The sequence below is a fragment of the Nannobrachium achirus genome, assembly GCF_963921795.1.
Source record: "Nannobrachium achirus genome assembly, chromosome: 24".
Classification (NCBI taxonomy): Eukaryota; Metazoa; Chordata; class Actinopteri; order Myctophiformes; family Myctophidae; genus Nannobrachium; species Nannobrachium achirus.
Genome location: NC_137831.1, coordinates 9377572 through 9403279, shown reverse-complemented (window position 1 = coordinate 9403279; position 25708 = coordinate 9377572). Strand labels below are relative to the sequence as shown.

At 42.6% G+C, this 25708-nt stretch overlaps 1 protein-coding gene across 2 annotated transcripts in view; it reads right to left on the bottom strand.

Moving 5' to 3' along the window:
• Positions 1-620: 620 nt before the first annotated feature.
• LOC308280496 (oxysterol-binding protein-related protein 11-like) overlaps positions 621-25708 on the bottom strand; it is a 47161-nt gene continuing 22073 nt past the window's right edge. For both annotated transcript variants that reach the window (XM_080720779.1, XM_080720780.1), the window contains exons 7-13: positions 24973-25124; positions 23063-23209; positions 18085-18547; positions 13561-13747; positions 11375-11557; positions 9437-9590; positions 621-1395 (exon numbers count right to left, since the gene is read on the bottom strand). In XM_080720779.1, coding sequence (XP_080576905.1) covers positions 1339-1395; positions 9437-9590; positions 11375-11557; positions 13561-13747; positions 18085-18547; positions 23063-23209; positions 24973-25124 — 1343 coding nt within the window. In that variant the 3' untranslated portion in view covers positions 621-1338. The remainder of the gene's footprint in view (positions 1396-9436; positions 9591-11374; positions 11558-13560; positions 13748-18084; positions 18548-23062; positions 23210-24972; positions 25125-25708) is intronic.

Sequence of the window (25708 nt, the reverse complement as noted above, 5' to 3'; positions counted from 1 at the left end):
GAGTTGTCCCGCTTTTCCCAATGGCCAGCACGTCCCTGCATGTATGTATACATTCTAAATACGAGATGTATATTTTGGTTTGCTGAACGACCTCGCCAGCAGACACTTTAGGTCAACGCCTCCATATTGTTTCGCTTTGGGGTTGTCAAAGTGAGATGAAACCAGTGAGTAATTTTGTGGCCCGAAAAAAAAAAAAAAGAAAAGAAAAGAAAATGGTACATGATGGTTAAAAAAAAAGGGAATCCAGAAGGAAAAACAAAATCCTAATCCTCTTCTTTTCAAACAAGCCTTACAGCCGCTGATATCAAACTCCTCAATGGTTACATTAAGTTAAAAGGACAACTTTAGTTTTTTACAACAAGGGTTCATATTTTAGATTGTAATTAAAGAATATAAAAGATGAGTGTTAAAATTATTTAATTTACTTCTTTCTATTGTTTTAGAGATTCTTATTTCAGTGGTTGGGGGCATGCGTACAAGTGGCTAAATATGTAATTTTACACAGAATAAGCCCATTCCCAAGATACAACGCAACCTTTCGTGGTTGGATGTGACACACACGGGGGGGCTAGAAGTGTTACTGTAAATAGCAATAAAGAAACTGCTGGCTTATTGTGTCTAAAAATACATATTTAGCCACTTGTACGCATGCCCCCATGTGTACGCATGCCCCACATTTTAGCATGGTAAACACGATAAATCAATAGAATGAAGCAAATGAAAACATTTTAACACTCACGTTTTATTTTCTCTAATTACAATCTAAAATATGAGCCCTTGTAGTAAAAAAATAAATTGTCTTTTAAGAGTAGTAGCTTTTCCCATAGTAAGGTATCGCAAACGAGTAGGGGAAAAAAATAGCCCTCCCTCCCCAGATTGACGAGCACAATCCACATCAACTGCATATTTCATCAGAACAATCTTAAGGCTGTGTAAATAATGTACCTTTTTCTGTACAACAATTACGTCCCATCCGACCCTGGAGTTTACAAAAGTGACCCTCAAGTACAAACAGCTTGTACTTCCAGAGGCCTAGCAGACAAAGTGAAGGAGATCTGAGAATACCTGTCATCATGTTCTCTCTCTCTCCCATCGCACAACGCCTTTGTTTGCACGTCAGTGGAGGCCATGCTTCATTTCAGGCATCTCAAAACTCTCACCTATACATGCGCGCGCACATGAGCAAGCACGCACGTACACACACACACACACACACACACACACACACACACACACACACACACACGCATCCACAAACAGTCAAACAGACACACACACACATACCAAGAGGGAGATAGTCCTGCATCCACAATAACTTTGTGATTTCAGGCGAGGAGACTAGGACTTGAACGCAGGGTTTCTCCACAGTGGCTTGTGATACACCCAGCTTTCACCCTGGGGAAACAAAGACAACACAACAACATGATTTGGGAGTTGTGGAGGATGAGTTTCATTTAGTTTTTCACTGTTCACTTAGGCCTAACCTATAGTTAGGCCCAAATCAGAAATTAGCCTACAAATATGTTGATACATACTGTACATGTACTGTAAGCCCCTCCCATACACTAAAATGTGTACCCGGCCTGAATGGGTTAAGAAACTCTGTATTTGAAAAAAATGCAAGCCAAAAATCCAGATTTGTTTTGGATGTCTGAATGTTACGCTGGTTGTTCGATAATGAAGTTTTTGTTCTAGCAAAATTCATAGAGAAGGCATGGCAGTTGCGGTGGAGAACATTGTATCCGTAAATATGGACAATCAATACGTTTTTCTTTTGCATTTCTATGTGGTGTATCTTGGTGTACTGTATGTACTGTATGTATTATGTCTGCGGTGTATCTTGGTGTACCGTACGTATGTATTATGTCTGCGGTGTATCTTGGTGTACCGTACGTATGTATTATGTCTGCGGTGTATCTTGGTGTACCGTACGTATGTATTATGTCTGCGGTGTATCTTGGTGTACCGTACGTATGTATTATGTCTGCGGTGTATCTTGGTGTACCGTACACTGTTAAATATTACCAGGATCTCACAATACTTTACATTATTATTTCACAATATAATACTGTATTCTGAATATTACTGTGTAATCACACCATCATCTGTGATAACACAACAAATGACTGTACTCTAAATTGTTATCAGGATTACACAACACTTTACAATATATCTCACAATAAAATATTGTGTTCAGAATGTTACTGTGATATCACAACAAATTACTTGTACTGTGCTGCATTGTGGGATTACATTTCAAATTTATATCCATTGTGAGAGGGAAAGCAGTGAACTGATGGTGAAGATGGAATTATGAAATTATGAAGTCAATTTCAATTCAAAGGAACTTTCAGAAGTCATGTGAAGTTCATAACATTGCTCTGATAAGGTAAGTCACGCTCTTTTTTTACCCCCTCCACCTTAATGACAACTAGTTGTGCTTTCGCGTGTGGTTCAGTCTTGCTCCAGCAATGTATGTGTGCTGCAGGCTCTGAAGCAGCACTGCTTCCCTGCTGACGTGCAGCCTATCGGCGGCAGAAACCACCCAAACACACCGGTGAACCGGCTTAGCGTACACACCGAGCGACGTGCGCCACTATGAGCTTGTATATCTGCTATTAGTTAAAGCGGTGTGTGAGGGAAACACACATTTAAACTGTCGAGTTAAATGTGTCTTTCCCTCACAAACCGCTTCAACTAAATAGCAGATATACAAGCTCATAGTGGCGCGCGTCGCTCGGTGTATAGGCTACGCCAAGCCGTTTCACCAGTGTGCTTGTGTGGTTTCTGCCGCCGATAGGCTGCACGTCAGCGGGGCTTATTTATATCATGTCGGCTGCTTACTAGCTAGCGGACCGCGGTAGGGAACGTTCCCTGCCCGGTTCAATACGGCCGACGTGCGTGGAAGAACTCCCCGCGACGCACGAGTTACAGACCCACACGGGTCCATTTGGTTCCTATATCTATCATTTAGCTGTGGACCATCTGGAACTCCATCACTCGGACGCGATAATGACCGGACACTACTTTGAGAACCACAGACAATCCTTGTGTCACTTGCACCGGGGGAGGTTTTATGCTCCAGTGTGGCTAAAAGTTGCTGTTGTAAAAGCAACCGATCCACAAGCCAAGCGTCACGACAAATGGGAGCCTGTAGATCATTGGTTTTCAAAGTGAGGTACGGGACCCCGCAGGAGTCCTTCAGGGAGTTCCAGGGGGTCCCTGGCTAAATGATAACAGGTCCATTTTGTTCCATTTGTACATTCTGAGAGTTAAATTAACATATATCATCTCAGAGATAGAAATACCATTACATATGTCCTGGGGGTCCTTGAAATTAAAATGGAATCACTACAGAGCCTTCAAAATCTTCTCTTATGGGGGTCCCTGGCGTATATCTTTTCAAATGGACGTCCACTGGCTGATAAGTGTTAAATTGGGGTTTGTAGAACCACAAGTTTTGAGAACCACTGCTGTAGAGATGGTCTATATTCGACGGGTGACACCATCAGATTAATGATTGATTATTAGCCTACCTGTGGTGTCCACTGCAGTAGGAGCTTAATTTCCGTAAAAAATCCTGTCATAAGTATAATGTCCTTAAATCTTTATGCATGGATTAAATGTATATATTTAATTGCCTACATTAAAACTTTGTTTTGACTTTGATGGAATCTCCTCGCCCAGTCGCCCCTCCCCTTTCCTCCACATGTGAGACATTATGGTCATTAGGGTGACATAGGGTGTTTTTTCCCCTTAATATCATAATGTAATCATACCTAGAAAATAATGTAAGTCAGAAAAATACTGGAATGTGTCTGAATAGAGATTTTATTTTTTATATTATCTTCATCAAATAATATTAAAGTAAAATAAACTGAACATTTTGGAAAGATTTCATTTCTTTTAAACTGTACCAAAACAGTACATGCCACAGAGTGATAAGCCACTCTGTGGGCATAAATAAATTGTGTGTGTGTGTGTGCGTGTGCGTGTGCGTGTGCGTGTGTGTGTGTGTGTGTGTGTGTATTGTGGAATGCATTTAGCATTTCACCTCTTAACAATATCACACGATGGGTATCTCTGTTCAGGTGATATAATGAAGGATGCTGTCCATTGAAGAATAAGATGGGACCACGTGATGGCTACTGCAACTTCAATCTGCAGTATCCTTCCTGAGGATGGCACTTGTACTCTGGAGTTTATCCAAAGGTATTATACTTATAGGCTACTGAAAATGTATTATACTGAATTTAACATTGCTAATAGAATTTGGCATAGAATAATACAAAGTAGATCTAATGTGATTGACAGATTGATTGAGGTTCTAGATAAGGTTTTAGAGGTCCTGGAGAGAGTTTGGTGTCAGCTTGAGATCTCTTGGGCATGGTCAATCATTGAGGTGGTTGTTGTCTTGTCTTATTTATTTTACAGCTGTGTGCCACAGCCACTGATGTGCAGATGACGGAGAAATTACCAAGCACCCCCTGCTTGATTGTCCAAGGTAGATCAAAATAAAGTGAGTTGTGTCACAGTTTGTGATGTTGCTGATCATTGAAATTCTACTCTTGTTCAATTAGCATTTCACCTCTACAATATCACATAATGGGTATCTCTTTTCAGGTGATTTAATGAAGTCTATGGCCTGGATGCTGTCCATTGAAGAGCAAGTGTGATGGGACAACACGATGGGATCATTATTGGATAGCTGTGGTTTTCGCGATCTACTACAACTTCAATCTGCTCCTGAGGATGGTGTGTGTACTCTGGATTGGAGGTATTGTAACACTGACATTGTACTGAAGCATTGTACTGGATTGCTTGCAACATTGATACTTGAATGTTACTTACTCTCAGTACTACTTTCTTTCTGTGGTGTAGGGCAGGGGTTTTCAAAGTGGGTGACAGGGTGCCGCGAGATCATTTGATAATATTTGAAATGTATTTATTTGGACAAATATTTAGTATCATTTAAACTTGAAGTACAGTTATTTTCAGTCAATTCTAACCAAAATGGCTATTATCTCAACGTTTTCCTCTCAACCTAATCACTTTTCACTAGTTTAGTACATTTTATGGATGATAAATACAAAACTAACGGTTTTGGACATAAAAGGTTTCCACCCGACAACGATGATATGCTATAAATATAAGGTGCTGGGAGTGAAAATTATAATGTAGGGGTGCTTCGGATTAAAAAGATATTTATGGGGTACCCTGAGACAAAAAAGTTTGGGAACCCGGTGTAGGGTTTACTTAAGGGAAAGGGGAACTGCTGCATGTGCCTTGTATAAACTATGCAATATATGTTTATGTGAAAGTAAAAGTTGTTGTCTTGTCTTATTGTTTACAGGTGCTTCATGGGCATTAACCCTGAGAGAGGCTCCAAATTTAAGAAGCGTGGCGTATCAACCCACACGTGAGCACACTTTTGAGACAACTTGTGGACTTTGAATGGTCGATGGTATTCAGGACTCCAATATGAGACACACTCATACGCATTTGAGAAAACTTGTGGACTTTGAATGGTCGATGGTATTCAGGACTCGAATATGAGACACACTCATACGTGTTTCAGATGCCCTACTCTTGTTTGTCCAACTCCACCAGCCATTATTCTTATCTGGATATGTAAAATTGCCAATATTCTTTGCTGATGCCCTGTCACTTCATTCAGCAATGCTCGTCTCTTCTGTCTCGGCCTGCATGTTAGCAAGGTGCATACTGTAATCATTAGTTTGCTTTGTTCTTACCACTACTGTGTTGCTTTATACCTTCAGGACTTATGTGACTGAGTGCAAAGTTGAGGTGTACTTCACATACTTCGTGCCTGCTGAAGTGTGTTCATATAACACACAGGAGGGTTGCCAGAGAGAACCAGTCACCATTTCTCCCCAAGTTGTGAAGGCAACCTCCATTTGTGTTATATGGACACATTTCACCTCTGTTCCAACTGGCATGAGGGTGAGTAGATGAGTTATTTTGCAGTTAAAGGAACAGTTCACCCAAAAGTGAAAATGTTGTATCTACTCACCACCATGCTGATACAAAGTCAGGTGAAGTTTTTTTAGTCCACAAAATCACTCCTGGAGTTTCACAGGAAAACAGTGTTGCAGCCTCCTAAATAACTAAAGTCTATGACAACCAGTTTTCAAACTGGCCTCCAGACACCAGACCAAACTCCAGGAGTGTTTGTAGACTTAACACTTCTACTGAGTAAAAGGCTTCATGTGTGGTTCTTCTTTGTCCATTTGAAATGTTGCACTTTGTATTGGAATTGTACAATAAAAAGTTTAAATGAATGAAGTTGTTTTTCCTTTCTTTTTTTCTTTTAGCATGTTTGTGTATGTATGGTAAAATCACAGTTAAGGCCCATTCCCACTGAGCCAGATAACAGATAAAAACATCTCTTTCTTCAGATATTTTTCCATTCAAAGTGGATGATAGATAGTTAGATACAGATAAAACAATATCTGTCACAGATAAAATAAATATCTGTGGCAGATATTTTTTATCTGTATCTACCATCCACTTTGAATGGAAAAATATCTGGAGAAAGAGCTTTTTTTATCTGTTATCTGGCCCAGTGGGAATGGGCCTATGAATTCAAATGTACAATATTTTACTGTATTAGATACAATTTACTGTAAATTTACAGTAAATTACTGCCTACTGAGCTGCCTTACATTCACAGTAATAGTGTAAAAATACAGGCAACTACTGTAATATCACAGTAAATAACTGCAATACATACCGCTAAATCACAGTAAATTACTAACATTTCACAGCTGTGAAATTACAGTAATTTACTGTGCAATATTTACTGTGAAAATTACTGTGAAAGTAATGCAATTATTATCCAGTAATTTACTGTAAATTTACAGCGAATTATTTTACAGTGTACGTATGTATTAGGTCTGCGGTGTATCTTGGTGTACCGTACGTATGTATTATGTCTGCGAGTGTCTTGTAAGCCCGTGCGGGCTGGGCATCATTTGGTGCATGACACTTAAAATAAAAATCTAGCTATCTATCACAACAACATTAAGGTGTAATGTCCCTACTGTATTTGTCAAACATTAATGTAGTTTATTTTTATTTTGACCAGACCAGGGCAATGAAGTATATAGGGTTTAATTGATTACAAAGAGACGTATCGGCAATATTACGTTTCCTTTAGAGCAGGGGTCTTCAACAGGGGGTCCGGGACCCCTATGGGGTGCTCAGAGATACTACAGGGGTCCTCAAAATCTTTGTGTGATTTGTTTCTCCTTTTTTATATTAACCACTTGAACCCTAGCGTCCATATTCGGAGAACATTAGCCAAAAATAGCAGATCTACAAGCTACAACGTTGTGAGCTTGTAGATCGGCTATTTTCGGCAAAGAGCTTTGGTGTAGAGAGGAAAAAAAGCAGACTAGGTACAGAGTGAAAGGTCAAGTTTTATAAGTATTGACGGTTCAAGTGGTTAAATATCTGAAAACACAAATTGACATGAATCCAAAATACACTGATGATTGTGCTGTCAAAAGATTAAACTAAATGGAATCTATTAACAGGTTGTGTTAATAGATTCAATGCAAGCATTTGTTTTGCACAAAAAAACATTCCTTTCTGAAAAAACGGCCCTGACAAAACTGTGAAAAGTGATGACTCATCACTAAACCATCACTAAAGCATAGTATTATGGGGACCGTTTTTAGTCCAAGGAATGTTTTTCGTGCAAAATGAATGCTTGCATTGGATTCAGGATCCAGAAAAACACCTAGTTTGACCCCTCACATGCTAGTAAAGTCTATGAGAGCCCAACTTTGATTGGCTCCCACAAGTTTCCCAAGACAAATCTGCGATGCCCCTATAGCAAAAAATGTTCCAGATGGCATGTTCTAACTGTGTGCCAAATTTCATGCTTCTTTCATAAAGTGCACGATTCCATCAAAATACTGCCCGAAACGCCTGGACTATATATTGATGGCTCAAGATAACAGAGTATATGCCTTTCATTGCCTTACTTTAACCTGCCACTTGGAGGTGCTATTGTGCATGTTAACAACATTATGACGATGCGGTGATTAGTGTCGGCGACAAGGCAACAGCCCGACTTTAATAATCTTAAACCATGTTATTTTAGATCGTTTTTTGGCAATAGTATAAAGTATATATTACAGAGACTTTAGTTGTCACTGTAAAATACTTTAAAACAGTTCTCATGTTGTGTATTTACCTAAAAAAGCCAATATTCGCAACGCTGCTATAGTGTGTGCCAGCGGCTACGTCATTGTAGTCCTTAACACAGGTGTTTCAATTGTTTGATTGCATAGAACTAATGCTATAGTCTAATCAGAACACCTGTGTTAGGCTGTGTTTACCCAAGAAATGGCCGCTCTTAGAACTACATTTGGCACACCCTATAGAAACCAATGTTATTTAAATCGCCCGCTTGTCACTTTAGAGCTGAAACATGGGTCACGTGACCAGTTCATTTTCTGACCCCTCGGTGGCACCACTCTCTCATTTCAAGTCACTCTGACACCGCCCATTTCTCATCCGGGTCAACACTTTGGCTGGTCTCAGGGAACTATGAAAAGATTATTCATGAAGAAAAAAGTAACTTTGGAACGGCCAAAATTAGCGCTTTTTGCTGATTTTCATTTAGCTCCATTTTGGCTGTGAGGAGGGGTCGGGAGATCTCAGAAGAGGGGCGACAATAACAGAGATCCACCAAACCAGGTAGGAACGATCATGAAAAAAGGCAAATCATGGGGGGCATAAGTTTTAGTCTGGATTTCCCGTTTAGTAGGACTAACCCATTTAGTCCTGGGATTATTGAATGATTTAGCTATTGAAAAATAGCAGATATACAAGCTCACAGCGCTGCGAGCTTGTAGATCTGCTATTTTTGAAAAAGTCGTGAAAATGTGTGCAAATCTTTGAATATATATATTTTCAAAGCGAACGTTTCTAACTAAAATTTTGCTTCTGGGGGGTCCCTGGAACTAAATATTTTGAGATGGGGGTCAAATAAATATCATGTTGAGGGTCCTTCACATGAAAAGGTTTGAGAACCACTGACATAGTAGTCTCTCAAGAACAGACTAACTGAGCTCCAGTTAAGTGAAAAGGACCTTTTCTTTGACGATGGCCGGCCAGATTGCTGACAAAGAAACATGGGTTTTTCAAAAAACCTTAGAAGGATTCAAAAGACACTTATAGAATCGGGTCAAAATTCTAATTTTCACGATTTTTCAAAAATAGCAGATCTACAAGCTCGCAGCGCGGCACTCGGTGCCGCGCTGTGAGCTTGTATATCTGTTATTTTTCAATAGTTAAAGCATAAAATAATGATACACCGTAATGTGTACCCGTTCTGAATGGGTTAACATATTCTTCCAAATTCTGCAGAATAGGGAATAGGGGCACACTATGTGTCACATACCTCATTCTCAAAGTATTTGGTTCTCCATGGTGTGTCCGTCTCCGTGCGGTGTCTCACATCGGCTCTTTGTCTCTCCTCGAGCATCCTCTTGTGCTCAGTGGCTTTGTCAATATCCTTCTTGCGTAATGACTCTGTCACATGCTGCCACAGACGCCTGGGAAGACAGCACACCCAGCAAGTTAACTCTAAGGATGGCATGGGCAAAAATGGCTCCAAGGTCCAGGTGCCAACATTTTGTATGTTTTTATTTACCGTTTCATGAAAAAATATTCTTTGGGGGGGGGGGGGGGGGGGGCCCACTGATTGATCACAGAAACAGACACAGTCGTTGTGATTCAGTGGCAAAAAGAATTTTGTCAATCGGACAAATGGTTCCAGAGATAGAGCTTAATCAATAAAAGAAAATGTCCATCCACTAGAATGAACACGCAATTTCTCCAACAGCCACACGAGGGAGCCAACACACAAACAGAGAAAAGCATCTCTCTGATCTCAGGTCATTTTGACATCTTTTCAATAAAAAAGTCAAAGACATCATTGACACACTTTGATTTACAGTTAATAAAAGAGAAAAGTCAAATATTCAAGACCAGGAATGACTCCTAATCTGAGTTACCAAGCATTCCTATTCTGAGATATTACATACTGCAAAAAAAAGCATTGGGGAACAAAGTGTCACCATGTTTATTTTGAGCAGTGTAGAACATTCCTAATCTGTATTAGTTTTATTATTCCCAATTTAGTCAATATCACATTGACTAAATTGATTAATTCTTTTTCAAGTTTGTAAACAATATTCAGGAGCTTCCATGCTGCACTAGAAGTCACAACCTAAGTTGCACCGCTAATCTGACCGATTTTTCATAGTACCCATTGTCCCCTTTGTGCCCATATATGAACATACAGTATCTGTCTTCAAATGCAAAAAAAGTTTTTTAATGTCTGTATCAGCCGAGAACGCATGATGAGTCTATCCCTGTTACAAAGTGCTAGATACAGTAGACCCCTGGAAGATGGAATGCTGAGGTGGAGCGCCACACCTACCGTCAGCTCCCAATACTTACAACACGACTTGCTGCACCCATGCCGTGCTACTCATACGGTACCTGGGATCGGCGGCCGATATATTGGTCGCTCACTACCTGGGATAGAACCCATTATACAGACTCATCATCCCCTCCACACGCAGTGTCAATTAGTCTGAGCAACTTTCAAACCACGGCTGAAAAATCACCAGCAGACAAGGGGAGGTAAATGCTATTTTTCTTACATTGTTTAAATTGTGCAATGTCGGATTATTTATTTCACTTTAACAAAAAATCGGATGTTCGCAACATCTTCTTCTCCTAAACCGTATGAGTCGCTGTCTGCGACAAAGACACTTTCCTCCTGCAAGCCTTTCCACCAGTGTTGATTTCGTCGACTAAAACTATGACGAAAAATGTTCGTCGACTGCGTTTTTTTTACTCGAAAAAAAACGAAATAAAAACTAAGCTGTGATGACTAAAACTAAGACTAAATATGTTGACAATTTCGTCAACAAAATAAAAACTAGACTAAAATGTTAGGGAGGTACTGGTGGAGAAGAGAGTTATGTTTGGTTGCTCTCAGGTGTTGCGTGCTGAACATAGCAGATCTACAAGCTCACAACGAGTCTCAGCGCGAAGCTATTTTGCTATTTTCAGCACGCAACCAAGTGTAAAATCAGTCATTACGATGCTATCAAGGCCTGCCAAAATACCTTTCAGTTGACTAAATCAACTGTAGATTTAGTTGCCTAAAATCTTATGATATTTAGTCGACTAAGACTAAAACTAAATCAAAATTTGCTGTCAAAAACATCACTGCTTTCCACTCGCAAATATCGCAAATTGTTGCTAATCGGCCTTACCAGGGGATACTTGGTGAATCCACATTGAATACAATACATTTCCTTACCTGGACTCAGTGGGTGCTTGCTTGTCGTTGGGTCGAACACGTTTCTTGGTAACTGGCAGCTTTGTGACGTCGATCACCCGCGTCTCTCCGCTGGTGTAGGCGAACTCCAGGACGCCGTTCCACTCGCCCTGCACGCGACACACCACCACGTTGCTGGGGTTGTGCTTCACCTCGGCTGTCACCCTATATTTAGGCAGGAAAACGTATGTCTGAGAACACCATTCAGGGTTCCCACATAGCTTTACCAATTCATTTCCAAAACTTTTCCAAAACTTTTCCAGAATATTTAACCCGATTTCCAGGACTATATAACAATAATTCAGCTCAATAATGAGTCGCTTACTCCTATACGGAATGCCCAAAGACAGGTAGTGTATGCCAGTGTGGTTCTCAACCTTTTTAGACTGTGACGCCCGAAATAATCATATTTGAACTGGGGACCCCCCCACCCTGACGACGAGCACTAAGAGTTGAGGAATTTTGTATAACACGGTTTTATAGTGAAAATAGCCGATCTACATGCTCACAACGCCTCGCAACGCAATTTCACAATTTCTGCCTCTAATATTTGACAAATTGGCCAATGTTTAACCCATTTTGTGCTCCAAAAATTAACGGATTAAAATGTCCAGCGTGCCTCCCGCAGGCTGCATCCACGACCGTTGTCTTATTTTGAAGGCCAGAAGTCCATAGCGTAAACACTTCCGGTTTGACATCATCACGTCCATCACCGGAATCGCTCGTCATCAACATGCCGTTGTGTAATGGCGGATCGGTGCTTTTCAACATGTGTTATATAAGCGAGAATCTACTGCCATCCTCCCTTTGAAAGTGTTGTTTGGAGATAATGGACATTAAAGATGAGATTCCCCGTCTGCCTCAATGTTATGGGATTACTATTTTGTGCTCGTGGATCCGTGATGATGATGAATCGGCGAGGGCGATTGTCTCAGGACCTTCCGCGCAGCAACAGGGTAGGAGAACCGCCGTTACAGTAATAGAGTACTTTTCACGAGTATACTCGGGATCGGCACCATGTGCTACTCGAGTATTTTTCACGAGTATTCTCGGGAACGGCGCTAATTGTGTTAATTTGTCATTTCAGAGTTATTAACAAAATCAATAACCAAAGACATAGCTATTTTATCCAGGACCTTCAGGACCCTTGATCAATTCCAAATCTTTTCCAGTACTGGAAAAAAAAATCTAATTTCAAAATATTTCCAGGAATTTCATGACCGTGGGAACCCTGACCATTGGCTGTCACTTCTAGAAATCCAACACTCACGTATATTGCAGTGCACGTGACCATTTTATTTACTGGAATTGGGACGTTGGGAAAGCTGAGAAGAAGCCATTAGTGAGGTGCAGAGGGCACCATGTCACCAAGAGTCCTATTGCCCTTTAACACTTGCATCCACTAATATTTTCTTACCAATGTTACCCAATTTCAATGAGATTTCCCTGGTACCAAGCAGTGTTGATTTCGTTGTCTAAAACTATGTTAACACATTTGTTGCAATCAATTAAATCTCTTTGAAGATGCCATGGTCTCTCCATAGACTTCCATGTAATTCATCAGATCACACAGATCATGCACTCCCATGCCTAGATCATGCACCACGTGTGTGCACACTGTTCGCAAGAATGGGTTGGTATGGGGGTTAAACATGCAATTTCGCGATCGCGATCATGCCTAATACATTTCTGGAGGTCCAAAAAAATATTTTGAAAAAAAAAAAAGAATTGAAAAAAAAAAAAAAAAGCTTCAAAAACGGCCCAAACTCGGGAAACTCGGGGTTGGCACAGGGGTGGTACCTTTTCAAACTCGGGAAACTCGGGGTTGGCACCAGATGTGTTAATAAACTTGACCTTTCACTCTGTATTTAGTCTGCTCTTTTTCCCCTCTACACGAAAGCTCTTTGCCGAAAATAGATGATCTACGAGCCGATGGATCATCGCCCCTGGAAAATCGCCCTTGGAAAAGGATTATTTTCTGATTCTATAAGACCCGTGGGCGTCTTTTGAAAGCTCCCGTGTGCGGATCTGTGTGACGCAGAATATTCAGCGATTTTTCAAAAGGTAGGTAAAAAAACTAAAAAAACAAAAACGGTCTGAATCGTGGCAGAGGATGAGTCAAAAGAGTGTGATTTGAACACAGTGAGAAGCGCGTGGAGGGAACTGACTTGTGAAGCTTGCCACCGTAGAAGGGCTTGGTCAGAAAGTTGATGACCGCAGAGTAGCCGGTCTTGGGGCAGTTGACGTTGACCTTTCCCCCCAGCTCCACCCAGGGCACGGTGAGGATGGAGCGGGCGTAGGCACAGGGCAGCGTGAAGCTGTACTCCTCGTCATGCTCCAGCAGGTTCAGGCAGCCTGGGTGGACGGACAGACAGAAACAAACATGCAACAATCATTGAAAAGGCACACTAAGGCCCCGTCCAGACGACAACGGATTATTTTTCACCGGGGAGGTAAAGCCACGAACACCCATGGGTGTCCACATGCAGACGCATGCAAACGGAGGACTAGACGAATAGTTTCCAAAACTCCGGCTGCAGTGCATTTTTGTTACCCGGGCGTATTTCTTTTGCCTTGTGGACACCGTAAACGGAGAAGTTCTTTACTTGCATGCTTACGTCACATTGTGCTCCTCGCCTCCTCCTCCTTGCTATGAGAGAATCCCGTGGCGTGGTGGTCTCTATAGTAGAATATCCATATTTATGAGCGCATTCACGCCATGTTAACATTAGAGAGCTCAGCTGTCTTGTTTAGGGATGGAGCCCTAATGAATGATTGTTTTAATGATATTTGTTACTCTTATACTAGTTATGTTCTGAATTTGTTATAGCTTTCCACCGGCTCAACAATAAGCCGGATCGATAAGGTGCTCATTATCAATAACGAGATGCAGCCCTCGTCTTGTTAACGGAGCGCGCTTGCCTCTTCTCTTTGTCAAATTTTGGATACGATTGCATGAGAGCAGGAGGACACGGTGACGCGCAGACAGGGATTTATAGTGTTTTGATAATACCGTGTGGACACACATATTTTTCTACACGGGCCCGTGTGGAGGCGTAGAGGTTTCAAAACGAAGTCAGAAACCCCCGGGGATTTTTTAGGTATAGTCAGGGCCTTAATCAGTGGTTCTCAACCTGTGGGTCGGGACCCCCAAGGGGGGTCCCTAAATTATTTTGGGGGGGTCCCCAGATGATTAAGTTAATGTGAAACATTGTTTTCTCACTCAACAGTAAACAAACCAACATAAAGTTTAAGTGTATAGAAGGTATCTGCATATTTCTAAAGTGACAATTTGAGGACTTTTTAATTAATACCTCTAAAATGACAAATTAAATATTGCTAAGATTGTCAAATATTGGAGGCAGAAAAAAAAGAGGAAATAGAACTGAGTTATACAAAACGGTGTTACAAAGAGCTTGTACCGTTATAGGGCCAGTTCACCTCTGGGACAACCAGATCTTATTTTATTGTTGTGTGGGACACGATCAACACAATCCTGAGTTATTATTTGTGTTCGGTCTGTGTTTTGAGATATTTTAGTATTTCAGAATGAATGATGATGCATTTTGCATCATACGACTCATCATGCTGCATCATATGATGAGCTTGTAGATCGGTTATTATTGGCAAAGAGGTTTGGTGTAGAGGTGAAAAAGAGCAGACTAAGTACAGAGTGAAAGGTCAAGTTTATTAAGTATTGACAGTTCAAGTGGTTAAATATCTGAAAACACAAATTGACATGAATCCAAAATACACTGATGATTGTGCTGTCAAACGATGAAACTACATAGAATCTATGAAATGGTCCCTGCTTCATCTCTCTCTCAACTAAAGGGTCCTTGACCTGACAACGTTGAAGACCCCTGCTTTAGGGGAATAAAACTGGTTAGTGAGCTAGTTAACATGAGATCCTCTGATACAGGGGGCCGGGGGTCTCCTTTGGTCACCAACCTAGACTTGGGATTAACCAGTAGACCCAGACAAGAGGCTTCAGGTTACGCACCGGCACATAGGGTTTTAGCATTTCGATTGGATAACTAGATGCCAGACCATAAGAGCTTTAAAGTCAGTCGTCTGGGGACCACCAGTGGTCCCAGAGGAGGTTCCAGGTGGTCCCCAGCTAAAAGGAGAGTTGGTAACAAAATGGACCCTTACAGATCTTTAACACTTTGAGAGTGTAAAATGACCAAACCCTTACGGGTCCATTTGGTTTCATTTTACGCTCTCAAGAGTTAAATTATTGTTACACATCTGCGTTACTTGGCCTGGGCCACAGGGTAGTGGTCCAGGCACCTAGGCTGGTTGCAGCCCTTGCAGCGTCGCCGGTTCGAGTCCCCCCCACCCCCCATCTCTCTCCTCCTTTCCTGTCAGCCTACTGTACACCTATCAATAAAGGCAGAAAAAGACCCCAAAATATCTTTAAAAACAAACAAACATCTGCATTATCTCCAAGAAGTCTACACAATTAGAGCATGTTTTTTTTTTTTTTTTTTTTATCAACGTTTGCCTGTAGTCCATCTTTTGGCACCACAAAACATTTGCCAAAAAATAGCAGATCTACAAGCTCACAACGCGTCACAACGTGACGCGATGTAGATCGGCCATTTTTTGGCAAAGACACTTGATAGAGAGTGATAAAATTACTGTATCAAGTACCTTTTACCAATAGAGGGTTTCAGTGGTACCGGATATGCAGCTCGGCAAATAAAAGGTGAATTGATCCCAGTGCATGACGGGGGACGATATCACGATAAATTAAATCTCCACGATACAATTATCGTGAGTGTTTTTTTATCACGATAAACGATAATATTGCGAATCGTCCCATCCCTACACCACCTCAATTCAGCATGGAATTGTGGACAAAATCTTAATCGTAGGTTGAAAACCATTGCTTTAAAAAGATATCATTAAAATCTTAAAATCCAACCTAACTCTCAAATACCTGGAACGCGCCCGAGTCGCGTTAGATTTTAACCACTTTAACCATTGAAAAATAGCAGATATACAAGCTCACAGCGCGGCACCGAGTGCCGCGCTGCGAGCTTGTAGATCTGCTATTTTTTTTAAATCGTGAAAATGTGTGCAAGTCTATGAATATCTTTGACCCGATTTCTAAATCCTTCCTCTAAATCAGTGGTTCTCAAACTTTTTCATGTCAAGGACCCCCAAAATTACAGGTATTTAGCCACGGACCCCCATCTCAAAATATGTTGTTCCAGGGACCCCCCAGAAGCAAATATTTGATTTACAAATGTTCGCTTTTAACTCTCTCCCAGCCATTTACAATATGCTTGTGCGCCTATACTGCCAGGAATATTATTAATTTCCAAGTTATCAGTAGCCGATCCCAGCAGGGATAATGTAAACTCGGTACCGCGCTGTGAGCTTGTATATCTGCTATTTTTCAATAAGCGGTCAATAATCCTAGGCCTAAATGGGTTAAAAAGATATCATTAAAATCTTAAAATCCAACCTAAAGGAGACTAGGAGGCTGCAGACCAGTGAGCAGCCATAATCTCTGTTACAGTATGTGCTTCAATCTCCAAGAAGCACTGGTGAGCCAAGCTGCCTCATATTGAACCAGGTTGATACTAGATAGTGTATCAAGCTTTGATTGAGACCAGAGTACACAGCATTACAGTAATCCAAGCGAGAATGCACTTTAACACAAGCTCAGGGTAAAATTGGACACCCAGGTTTTGCCATGGGGCCAAGACTGCTAGAACAGTGGTTCTCAACCTGCGGGTCGGGACCGCCAGGGCGGGTCGCCACCTGATTTTGGGGGCAGGGGTCCCCAGATAGCAGTGTAGAGACAATTTAATGACTTTCAATTTAAAAGAAAGAACATAAAAAGACCATTACTGCATCAAAGTAAGTATAATCAACAAACTATAATGTAAAAAAATGAAAATAGACGATCTACAAGCTAACAACGTACTTCTGCTATATTCACAATATTTCAGAGTCTTTGAGAGAGAGATAGCTTCAGCTGTACACGAGGTAAGAAACTTGGAGCACTGACAACTAGCGTAGCGGTCCGGGCATCCAGGCTCCAATGTAGCCTGACAAGGACAAGGACCCCTTAGTTGAGAAAGCGATGAAACAGGGAGTGGGACCCCCACAAGCTTTTCATAGATTCCATATAGTTTCATCGTTTGACAACACAATCATCAGTTTATTTTGGATTCATGTCAATTTGTGTTTTCAGATATGTATTTAACCACTTAAACCGTCAATACTTAACTTGACATTTCACTCTGTACTTAGTCTGCTTTTTTACCCTCTACACCAAACGCCTTTGCCAAAAATACTGATCTACAGGGTGCCCGCTGGCCTACTGGTCCAGGCGCATACCACATAGGCATGGATGCCTGGCGGCGGCGCTGGATCGATTCCTGATCCAGCCAATCTACAAGCTCACAACACCTCGCAGCGCCAGGCGTCGAACCCTTGTAGATTTTGTATTTTTGGCTAAAAGTTCACAGAATTTGGACGCTAGGATTCAAGTGGTTAACATAAAAAAGGAGATAAAAGTTTCTATCACACAAAGATTTGGAGGCCCCCCTGTAGCAACTCTGAGGACCCCCTAGGGATCCCGGACCCCCTGGTGAAGACCCTTGCTATAAACAAAGGCCAACCCCCCCCCCCCCCCCCCCCCGGGGCTTCACTGTAGCGCTACGTGGGCTCACCTTCTCCATGCATTGTGACTCCAATGGACATTCCCATGAACTTGCTCTTGGTCCACACGTGGGTGTTGACGCATATCCGCCGCTCCTGGCATTCGGCGTAGAAGCCAGACACGGGGGGGTGGTGGGACACCTGCTCGGCAACGTAGCGCAAATAGCAGTCCTGGTCCTCCTGAGCGCCGGGCTCTTTGGCCCCAGGGGGGGGCCCCGGGTCGGCGGCGGGCCTCCCAGGGAGCTTCCACGAGCAATGGAATGTCTCTCCGAGGATGGGGTTGTAGGGCTTCTTGGCGATGGAGCCCTTGCGCCCCTCGTGGAAGGAGGTGAGGTAGTACTCGACGAAGCGCACCATGCGGTCCTCCGGCGTGGTGCCGTCGGTGATGGCCACGAAGACGTCCGGGTGGGACATGAAGTCAGCGTACATCTCCAGCAGAGAGCGCTTCTCCAGGATGAACGTAGGCAGGACCACCTGGAACAAGAGCACTGGGGATCAATACATCTGTCTCTGATGTAGCACACATACAATAGATCAGGGGTCTTCACCGTTTTCAGGACAAGGACCCCATAGCTGAGAGAGCAATGAAGCAGCCACCAATACATCTATCTCTGATGTAGCACACATACCAGTAAGACTCCCTAATCGGGAGATAAGCCACCGTCAGGTCGCATACACAAACTTAAAAGAATATCGTAGGCAATCAGGAGGGAATACGGGAAATGGGACAGATCCATGTTGATGACTTGACTTTAGAGATACTGTGTACCGCTTTGTGTGATTTTAGGGCAGAATCTGCAGGAGCAGTGTCCAACAATAGGTATTGCAAAAATCAGCCTGATGGTATCGCTAGAAGAGGGCCATGTGAGAAATCAGGGATGGATGTTGTGATTTGCCATCTAAGGAATGTGTGTGCAAAGTTTAGCATCGATAGAGCCAACAGTGCCAGAGATAAAGTAGGGGCAAAAGTGTGACGTACAAAAAGACGGACGGACAGACAGCCGGTGGAGCTTTTCATAGTAACCAAAGCTTGTAGATGGTAGTGGGATTTTTTTTCCCTAATGTTGGCTGTAATTACACGCCCAAACTAGGGACACCAGGTTGAAAGTGGTTCAAACACATTAGGTCCGTTGCACCCAAAAAAGAAATTATCAAAAACTCAGTGGTTTGAGAACCACTGCAACAGGCAAATTTTTAAAACATTTCTTTCCGTTTCCTTGTTCACTGCTCTTTGGAATCGTGTAAAGGTCAAGTATTTGCATGCACGACGCATCCTTCTATTTAAACACTTTAAATGCACACCCCAGTGCAACCAACACAACCACTCGGTAAGCCAACAATGGTAAACAGAGCAGCAGGCGACGGGAGAAATCATGCGAAACGTAACACACTCGCACATGACCCCAGGGTCTCAATGTCCACTTTGTTTCCATCTGAAGATAAGCCAATGATTCCCAAAGCAACTTGGATAAATCAGACTGAAACCTTAGAGCAGGATATCCAAGCACGAGCGTCAAGCTGACACTGCAGGATAGAATGTCTCCGCGGAGACTTCAGTCTCGCCTCCCAGCTTAGTGTTTGTGTGTCCGGCAGGTCTGTTAACCCAGGCCTAGGATTATTGACTGCTTTAACTATTGAAAAACAGCAGATATACAAGCTCACAGCGCGGCACAGAGTGCCACGCTGCGAGCTTGTAGATCTGCTATTTTTGAAAAATCTTGAAGTCTTTGAATATATCTACTTAAAAGCGAACATTTGTAACTCAAATATTTGCTTCTGGGTGGTCCCTGGGACAACATATTTTGAGATGGGGGTCCGTGGCCAAATACCTGTAATTGTGGGGGTCCTTGACATGAAAAGGTTTGAGAACAGCATGATTTAGAGGAAGGATTTAGAAGTCGGGTCAAAGATCGGGTCAAAGATATTCAAAGACTTGCACTCATTTTCACGATTTAAAAAAAATAGCAGATCTACAAGCTCGCAGCGCAGCACTCGGGTGCTGCGCTGTGAGCTTGTATATCTGCTATTTTTCTAAAGTTAAAGCATAAAATAATGGTTAAAGTGGTTAAAATCTAACGCGACTCGGGCGCGTTCCAGGTATTTGAGAGTTAAATAAAATGCATTGCCAATGGTTGTGTGTATCAGCCAGTGCAGTGCAGTGCACAATTTAAATAACTAAAACTAGAAACTAAATCTAGGTATGAAAAAAAGAATATTGTAGTTAGCTGAAATAAAAACATAAAATGAACAACACTTTAGAAAGCTAAAACTATAATGTGTATTTGCAAAATTAACTAAAATACACCATAATGATCTATCTTAATATTGTTGCAATAAAATGTCTTTGTCAATTTGGTCACATTTCTCAACAAAGCAAGCAAATTGTCTGTACAAAACAGATCAAGTGCTAGGCTAGCTTAGCCTGAAGAAGATCTCCATCAATGCCTATTCAAACGTTGATTGAGAATGAGTGCAACACAGTGTAAAACAGATGTCCAGAACAAGCACTCTCTCTTGCTGGTCTACAATACACTTGACCTGCCAAAAAGAAACTCAAAGCTCAACGTGTCTCAGAGGGTTGGAGAACCCAGTTAGACCTGATCAATTATCTATGATTATCCTTTCCTCACCAATCAATCACAAGATGGCAAAGAAAAGCTCATACTGTAACAATGATCATAATAACAGGGTTCCCACACATTTTTACCAATTAATTTCCAAAACTTTTCCAGAATATTCAACCCTATTTCCAGGACTATTCACGTTATTCCTGGCCCCGCCCCCGGCTTCCTGTTCACATCCTGAAAGAAAATAAAAAACATCATTTGGTTTCCTGTGTCCTTGCATTAAAGTGTCAGTAGAGGCGCTCTGGGCTCTTGGCTCTGAATGAACCGGTGTTGCCATGTCTGCTTATAATAAGCAATTTGTGTAGTTGTTTATTGGGCTTACTTTCTAATATTTTTTAAACCAGTGGTTCCCAAATCTTTTCATATCAAGGACCCCAGTGTAACATATTTGTCCACAGTTGCAGACCCCCATCTGAAAATATGTGGTGCCAGGGACCTCCACACAGATTTATGTTGTTAAAATCTTTCAAAAATATTCAAATTTCTTTTTTTCCCCTCAATATTTTTTTAAATAGCAAATATACAAGCTCACAATTTGTGCGCTTGCTGATCTGCTATTTTCAATTGTAAATGTAAAGTAGATCCTAGTTGCTTCTGTTGGGCTAATTTCTTTGGCAAAATCTGGCAACAGCCAATTCCGTGTCACTTCCTTACTTGGGAGGAAGTGAAAAGATGTTTTTTTAAGCACACACCCTCTGTAAAAGAAAATGGCAGCCTCCATAGAATGGCCAGGAATATCGTGAATACAACAATAATTCAGCCCAATAACAGGTTGCTTACTCCTATGTGCAATGCACATAGGTAGTGTATGCCAGTGGTTCTCAACCTTTTCAGGTCGTGACCCCCAAAATAATCATATTTTAACTGGGGACCGAGCACTAAGAGTTGAGGAATTTTGTATAATACGGTTCTATTGTGAAAATAGCAGATCTACATGCTCACAACGCCTCGTGTTGCGAGGCGTTGTGGGCATGTAGATCGGCTATTTTCACAATTTCTGCCTCTAATATTTGACAATTTGGCCAATGTTGAATTTGTCATTTCAGAGGTATTAACAAAATCAATAACCAAAGACAATGCATAGATATTTCTTCCAGGACCCTTGATTAATTCCAAAACTTTTCCAGTACTGGAAAAATATTTTTTCTAATTTCAAAATATTTCCAGGAATTTTATGACCGTGGGAACCCTGTAATAATCACCTAATCAGTAATCACTAAATCATGCTTTTTTTCTCAAATGTTGGTCATACCATGGCCTACTCTAGGGCAGTTGGTTCTTGTTTTATTGGAAAGAGGGCAAGTAGGGCTTTCCATGGTGGTAGCGTGTGCCATTGTATTCATTTCACACAGTGAGCTATCGTCTTGAAATATCTCTCTTACTAAATAATGCTTTTTCTCAAATTCTCTTCCCAGAAAGCTTTTTATTTTTCTATCCACTTCTATCTACTAGCCATGATCGCGATCGCGAAATTGCATGTTTGACCCCCATACCAACCCCATCTTTCAAACATGGCAGCCAAGTTTGTTTTCATTTGAACCGAAGAAAACATAATGGCTACTATCATGAATGCCTGAATGGCTTTTTTGTTTGAAAGCTATGAACAGCGTACACACACACGTGGTGCATGATCTATGCATGGGCGTGCATGAATTACATGGAAGTCTTTGGAGACGTGTGGCAACGTGGCACTTTGGCAGCCATTTTTAAAATGCAGCGAATGAGTTAACATGAATCCAACAGACTGATGACAGTGCTGTCAAACAAGTCAAAGAAAATCTGCATAACGCATTTATACAATATGTACAGTAGAGGGGGTCCCTGCTTCATCATCTCTCTCTGAGCTACTGACTCTACTGTACTGCCTCTGACCTCTAAGGACCTTCCAGGGAGGGTGCTCATGTGCATCTGGCTGTGACACCCTTTCTAGTTTATTTTCCTTTCGAGTTTTTTTGTTGTTGTTTTTTTCTTCTTTTTTTTAGGTTGTGTTAGTAGTTTTGCTTGTGTTTGACATGACAGTGAGATACTTGTTGCACTAAGCAGCATTGACTGCTATGGTCACTTTTGATTTGATTTGGACACTGTACTATTTTGATAAATGTGCTTAAGGACACTTTATGGATATATATTTATATATTATTTGTTCCCTCTCTTGATGTACCTTTGCTCTTTACTGTACTCTGTTCTTGTTATATATATATTTTTTCTTAATTCTCTGTAACTTTGTAAATAACCTTATACTGCTGTGCTGCCTCTGGGCAACCGATTTCCCCCTTGGGATAATAAAGGTATCTCTCTCTCTCAGCTAAGGGGTCCTTGGCCTGAAAACATTGAAGACCCCTGCGTGTGCAACTCAACCTACCCGCGTGAGGTCCATGCCCAGCTTGAGCTGGGACAGCAGGTGTAGGATGACGCTCCGCTCCTCCTCCACCGCCCCCAGCTCCTCCTCCTTCTCCGTGAAGCTGTCCTCCAGCTCATCCTCGGGGTCGATCTCCTCCCTCTCCTGGTCCTGGGGAGGCAGGGTGAAAGGATGCAGTGCCATGTGATCAGTGAGACAAGCGTATTATAATAAAGAAAGATGTGGAACAAAATTGCTTATTGCACGGCTTGTTAGAATGCTTGATTCCGATTGGTCAATCGCTGAAATCAGAGTTCTGATATTTCTTGATAACCGACCGCTCCACTCTATAACAGACCGCTGCCTAATCAAGGGATCAGACAGAGCACCTGCTGCACTCAGCCTGCACAGCGTGAATCTTGTGCGTATCAAACGCGAGGAAGCTATTCGCAAGCTTGTCTATGAAGGGAGCGCTCGTTTTATGGTTAGATGTCACAGTTATTGTCCACGACGCTCAGTTATTGTCCACGACATTGCAAGCGGCGCGAAGGCCAGCGGACCTTGGTCCTGCTCTTCGCCCCCGAGCGCCGCAGGCGCGAGTGGCCGCCGTGGTCACGAAGCCGTGGTGAATGCAATCGTTATATTTATGCCCAGGCCGTAAGGCCTGGGCAAGCGCACGATAAACGCAATGATAATTGGGTTTTGGTGCACCTCGCGCGGTCCAAGTGACTACAACCGAGCGCTCCCTACGTCCGGTTCAGCCAATCACAGGGGGCTTGGGGAGACCGGAACCAGACCGGAACAGGGACAGCCTTGCGTATACGCCAGACGCGTATCAAACATGTCAGCCATGTAAACAATTTAAACAACATGCAGTATAAGTGTTTACAGGGTATCTGCACATTTATAAAGTCACAATTTAAGGATTTCAAGACCATTTTAATACCAGTAAGACTCCCTAGGGAGATAAGCGACCGCCAGGTCGCGTACACAAACTTTAGAAGGCAATGGTAGCCAATCAGGAGGGAATATGGGAAATGGGACAGTTCCATGTTGATGACATGACTACAAGCTCACAATGCTTTTAGGGCAAAATGTGTAGGAGCAGTGTCCAAAAATATGTTTTGCAAGAATCGGCCTCATGGTGGCGCTAGAAGAGGGCCAAGTGAGCATGTAGACCTGCTATTTTCACAATATTTATCTGTGGAACCGAGTCACATTAAATGTAAAACCTACAATTCCAAGTGCTTGTCAGGGTGGGGGTCCCCCAGTTCAAATATGTTTATTTTGGGGGTCACAGCCTAAAAAGGTTTGAGAACCCCTGCTGTATAACAATACAGCAAATAGACCTGTGTGGTACTCCAACTTAGTAAGTACACCAGGGTTCCCCAATAGGCGGCCCGCGGGCCATTTGCGGCCCGCGGGGGGCTACTGTCTGGCCCCTACCAACCCCAGTAATAATGGTGGTATAAGAGCATCAACAACACTAGTATATCGTCGTTGTCGAGTGGAAATCTCGTATCTCCAAATTTGTACGTTCTTTCGCAAATCATACAATGCCGTTGCACAAAAGTAGTGAAAACAGCAGATCTACAAGCACACAACGCCTCGCACCGCGAGGCGTTGTGTGCTTGTAGATTGGCTGTTTTCACTAGTTTAAATCATTTTTTAAATGATAAATGCAAAACGAATGGTTTTGGACATAGAAGAATTTCACCCGACAACGGCGAATATCTGAACTGTCGCAGTCGCTGGAGTAACGGGAACGCGCCGTCGCCCCCTGCAATGTTGTGGCCCTCGGCTTGGTACCCTAGACATAAATTCGGCCCTTGGGGAAAACTAATTGGGGAACCCTGAAGTACACCATGCTACTTGACCTACGAGCGGACGACACCATCTCAACAGCCTTCCCAGGGAGCAGTGGCTCCTCTTACCCCAGAGAAGCTGCAGGACTCGGGAGTGCTGCCGAGCTCCAGGCGGCTGCCCTCCAGTGCGTCCTCTCCTGCGGTGTAGCTCGACGGGGGACTGCTGCTGCCGTTCTTCAGGATGTCGGGTATCTTGGGCTCCAGCCACTCGATGGTGGGACCTGTAGTCGCAGAGGAGGAGGAGGAACGCAACGCAGCGGCAGAGGATTCAGAAGTGCTCATGGTACTACGGAAACCCCCACACTGCAGCCCCTGGCACTTGAAGCTGCACACATACACACGTCGCGCGCGCACACACACACACACACACCACCACGGCCACCATGCACTACTCCTGCACGCAGCGCACCATCGGTTGCACCCCACACCACTGCTCTGGCTGCTATACCTGGCTGGACAGGTGGCTGTCCCCAAGACAACTGCACTGTTGTAACCTGACCCTTTCCCCCCGCCATAAAAGCGAGTATCACTATACCTGGCCTGTGCACAGGGGTGTCACACCAAATTCTGGGCCCTGGGTACAAGGATTCACTGCGGGCCACCCACACCCATGAATGTTCTTCTGAATTTCCCCCTTGGGATAATAAAGGTATCTATCTATCTATCTTCATAGGGGGAGGGGGTTTAACCCATTTAGACTGGGAACGCATTACTACGTATTATTTTGTGCTTTAACGATTGAAAAATAGCAGTTATACAAGCTCACAGCGCGGCTGTAGATCTGCTATTTTTGAAAAATCGTGAA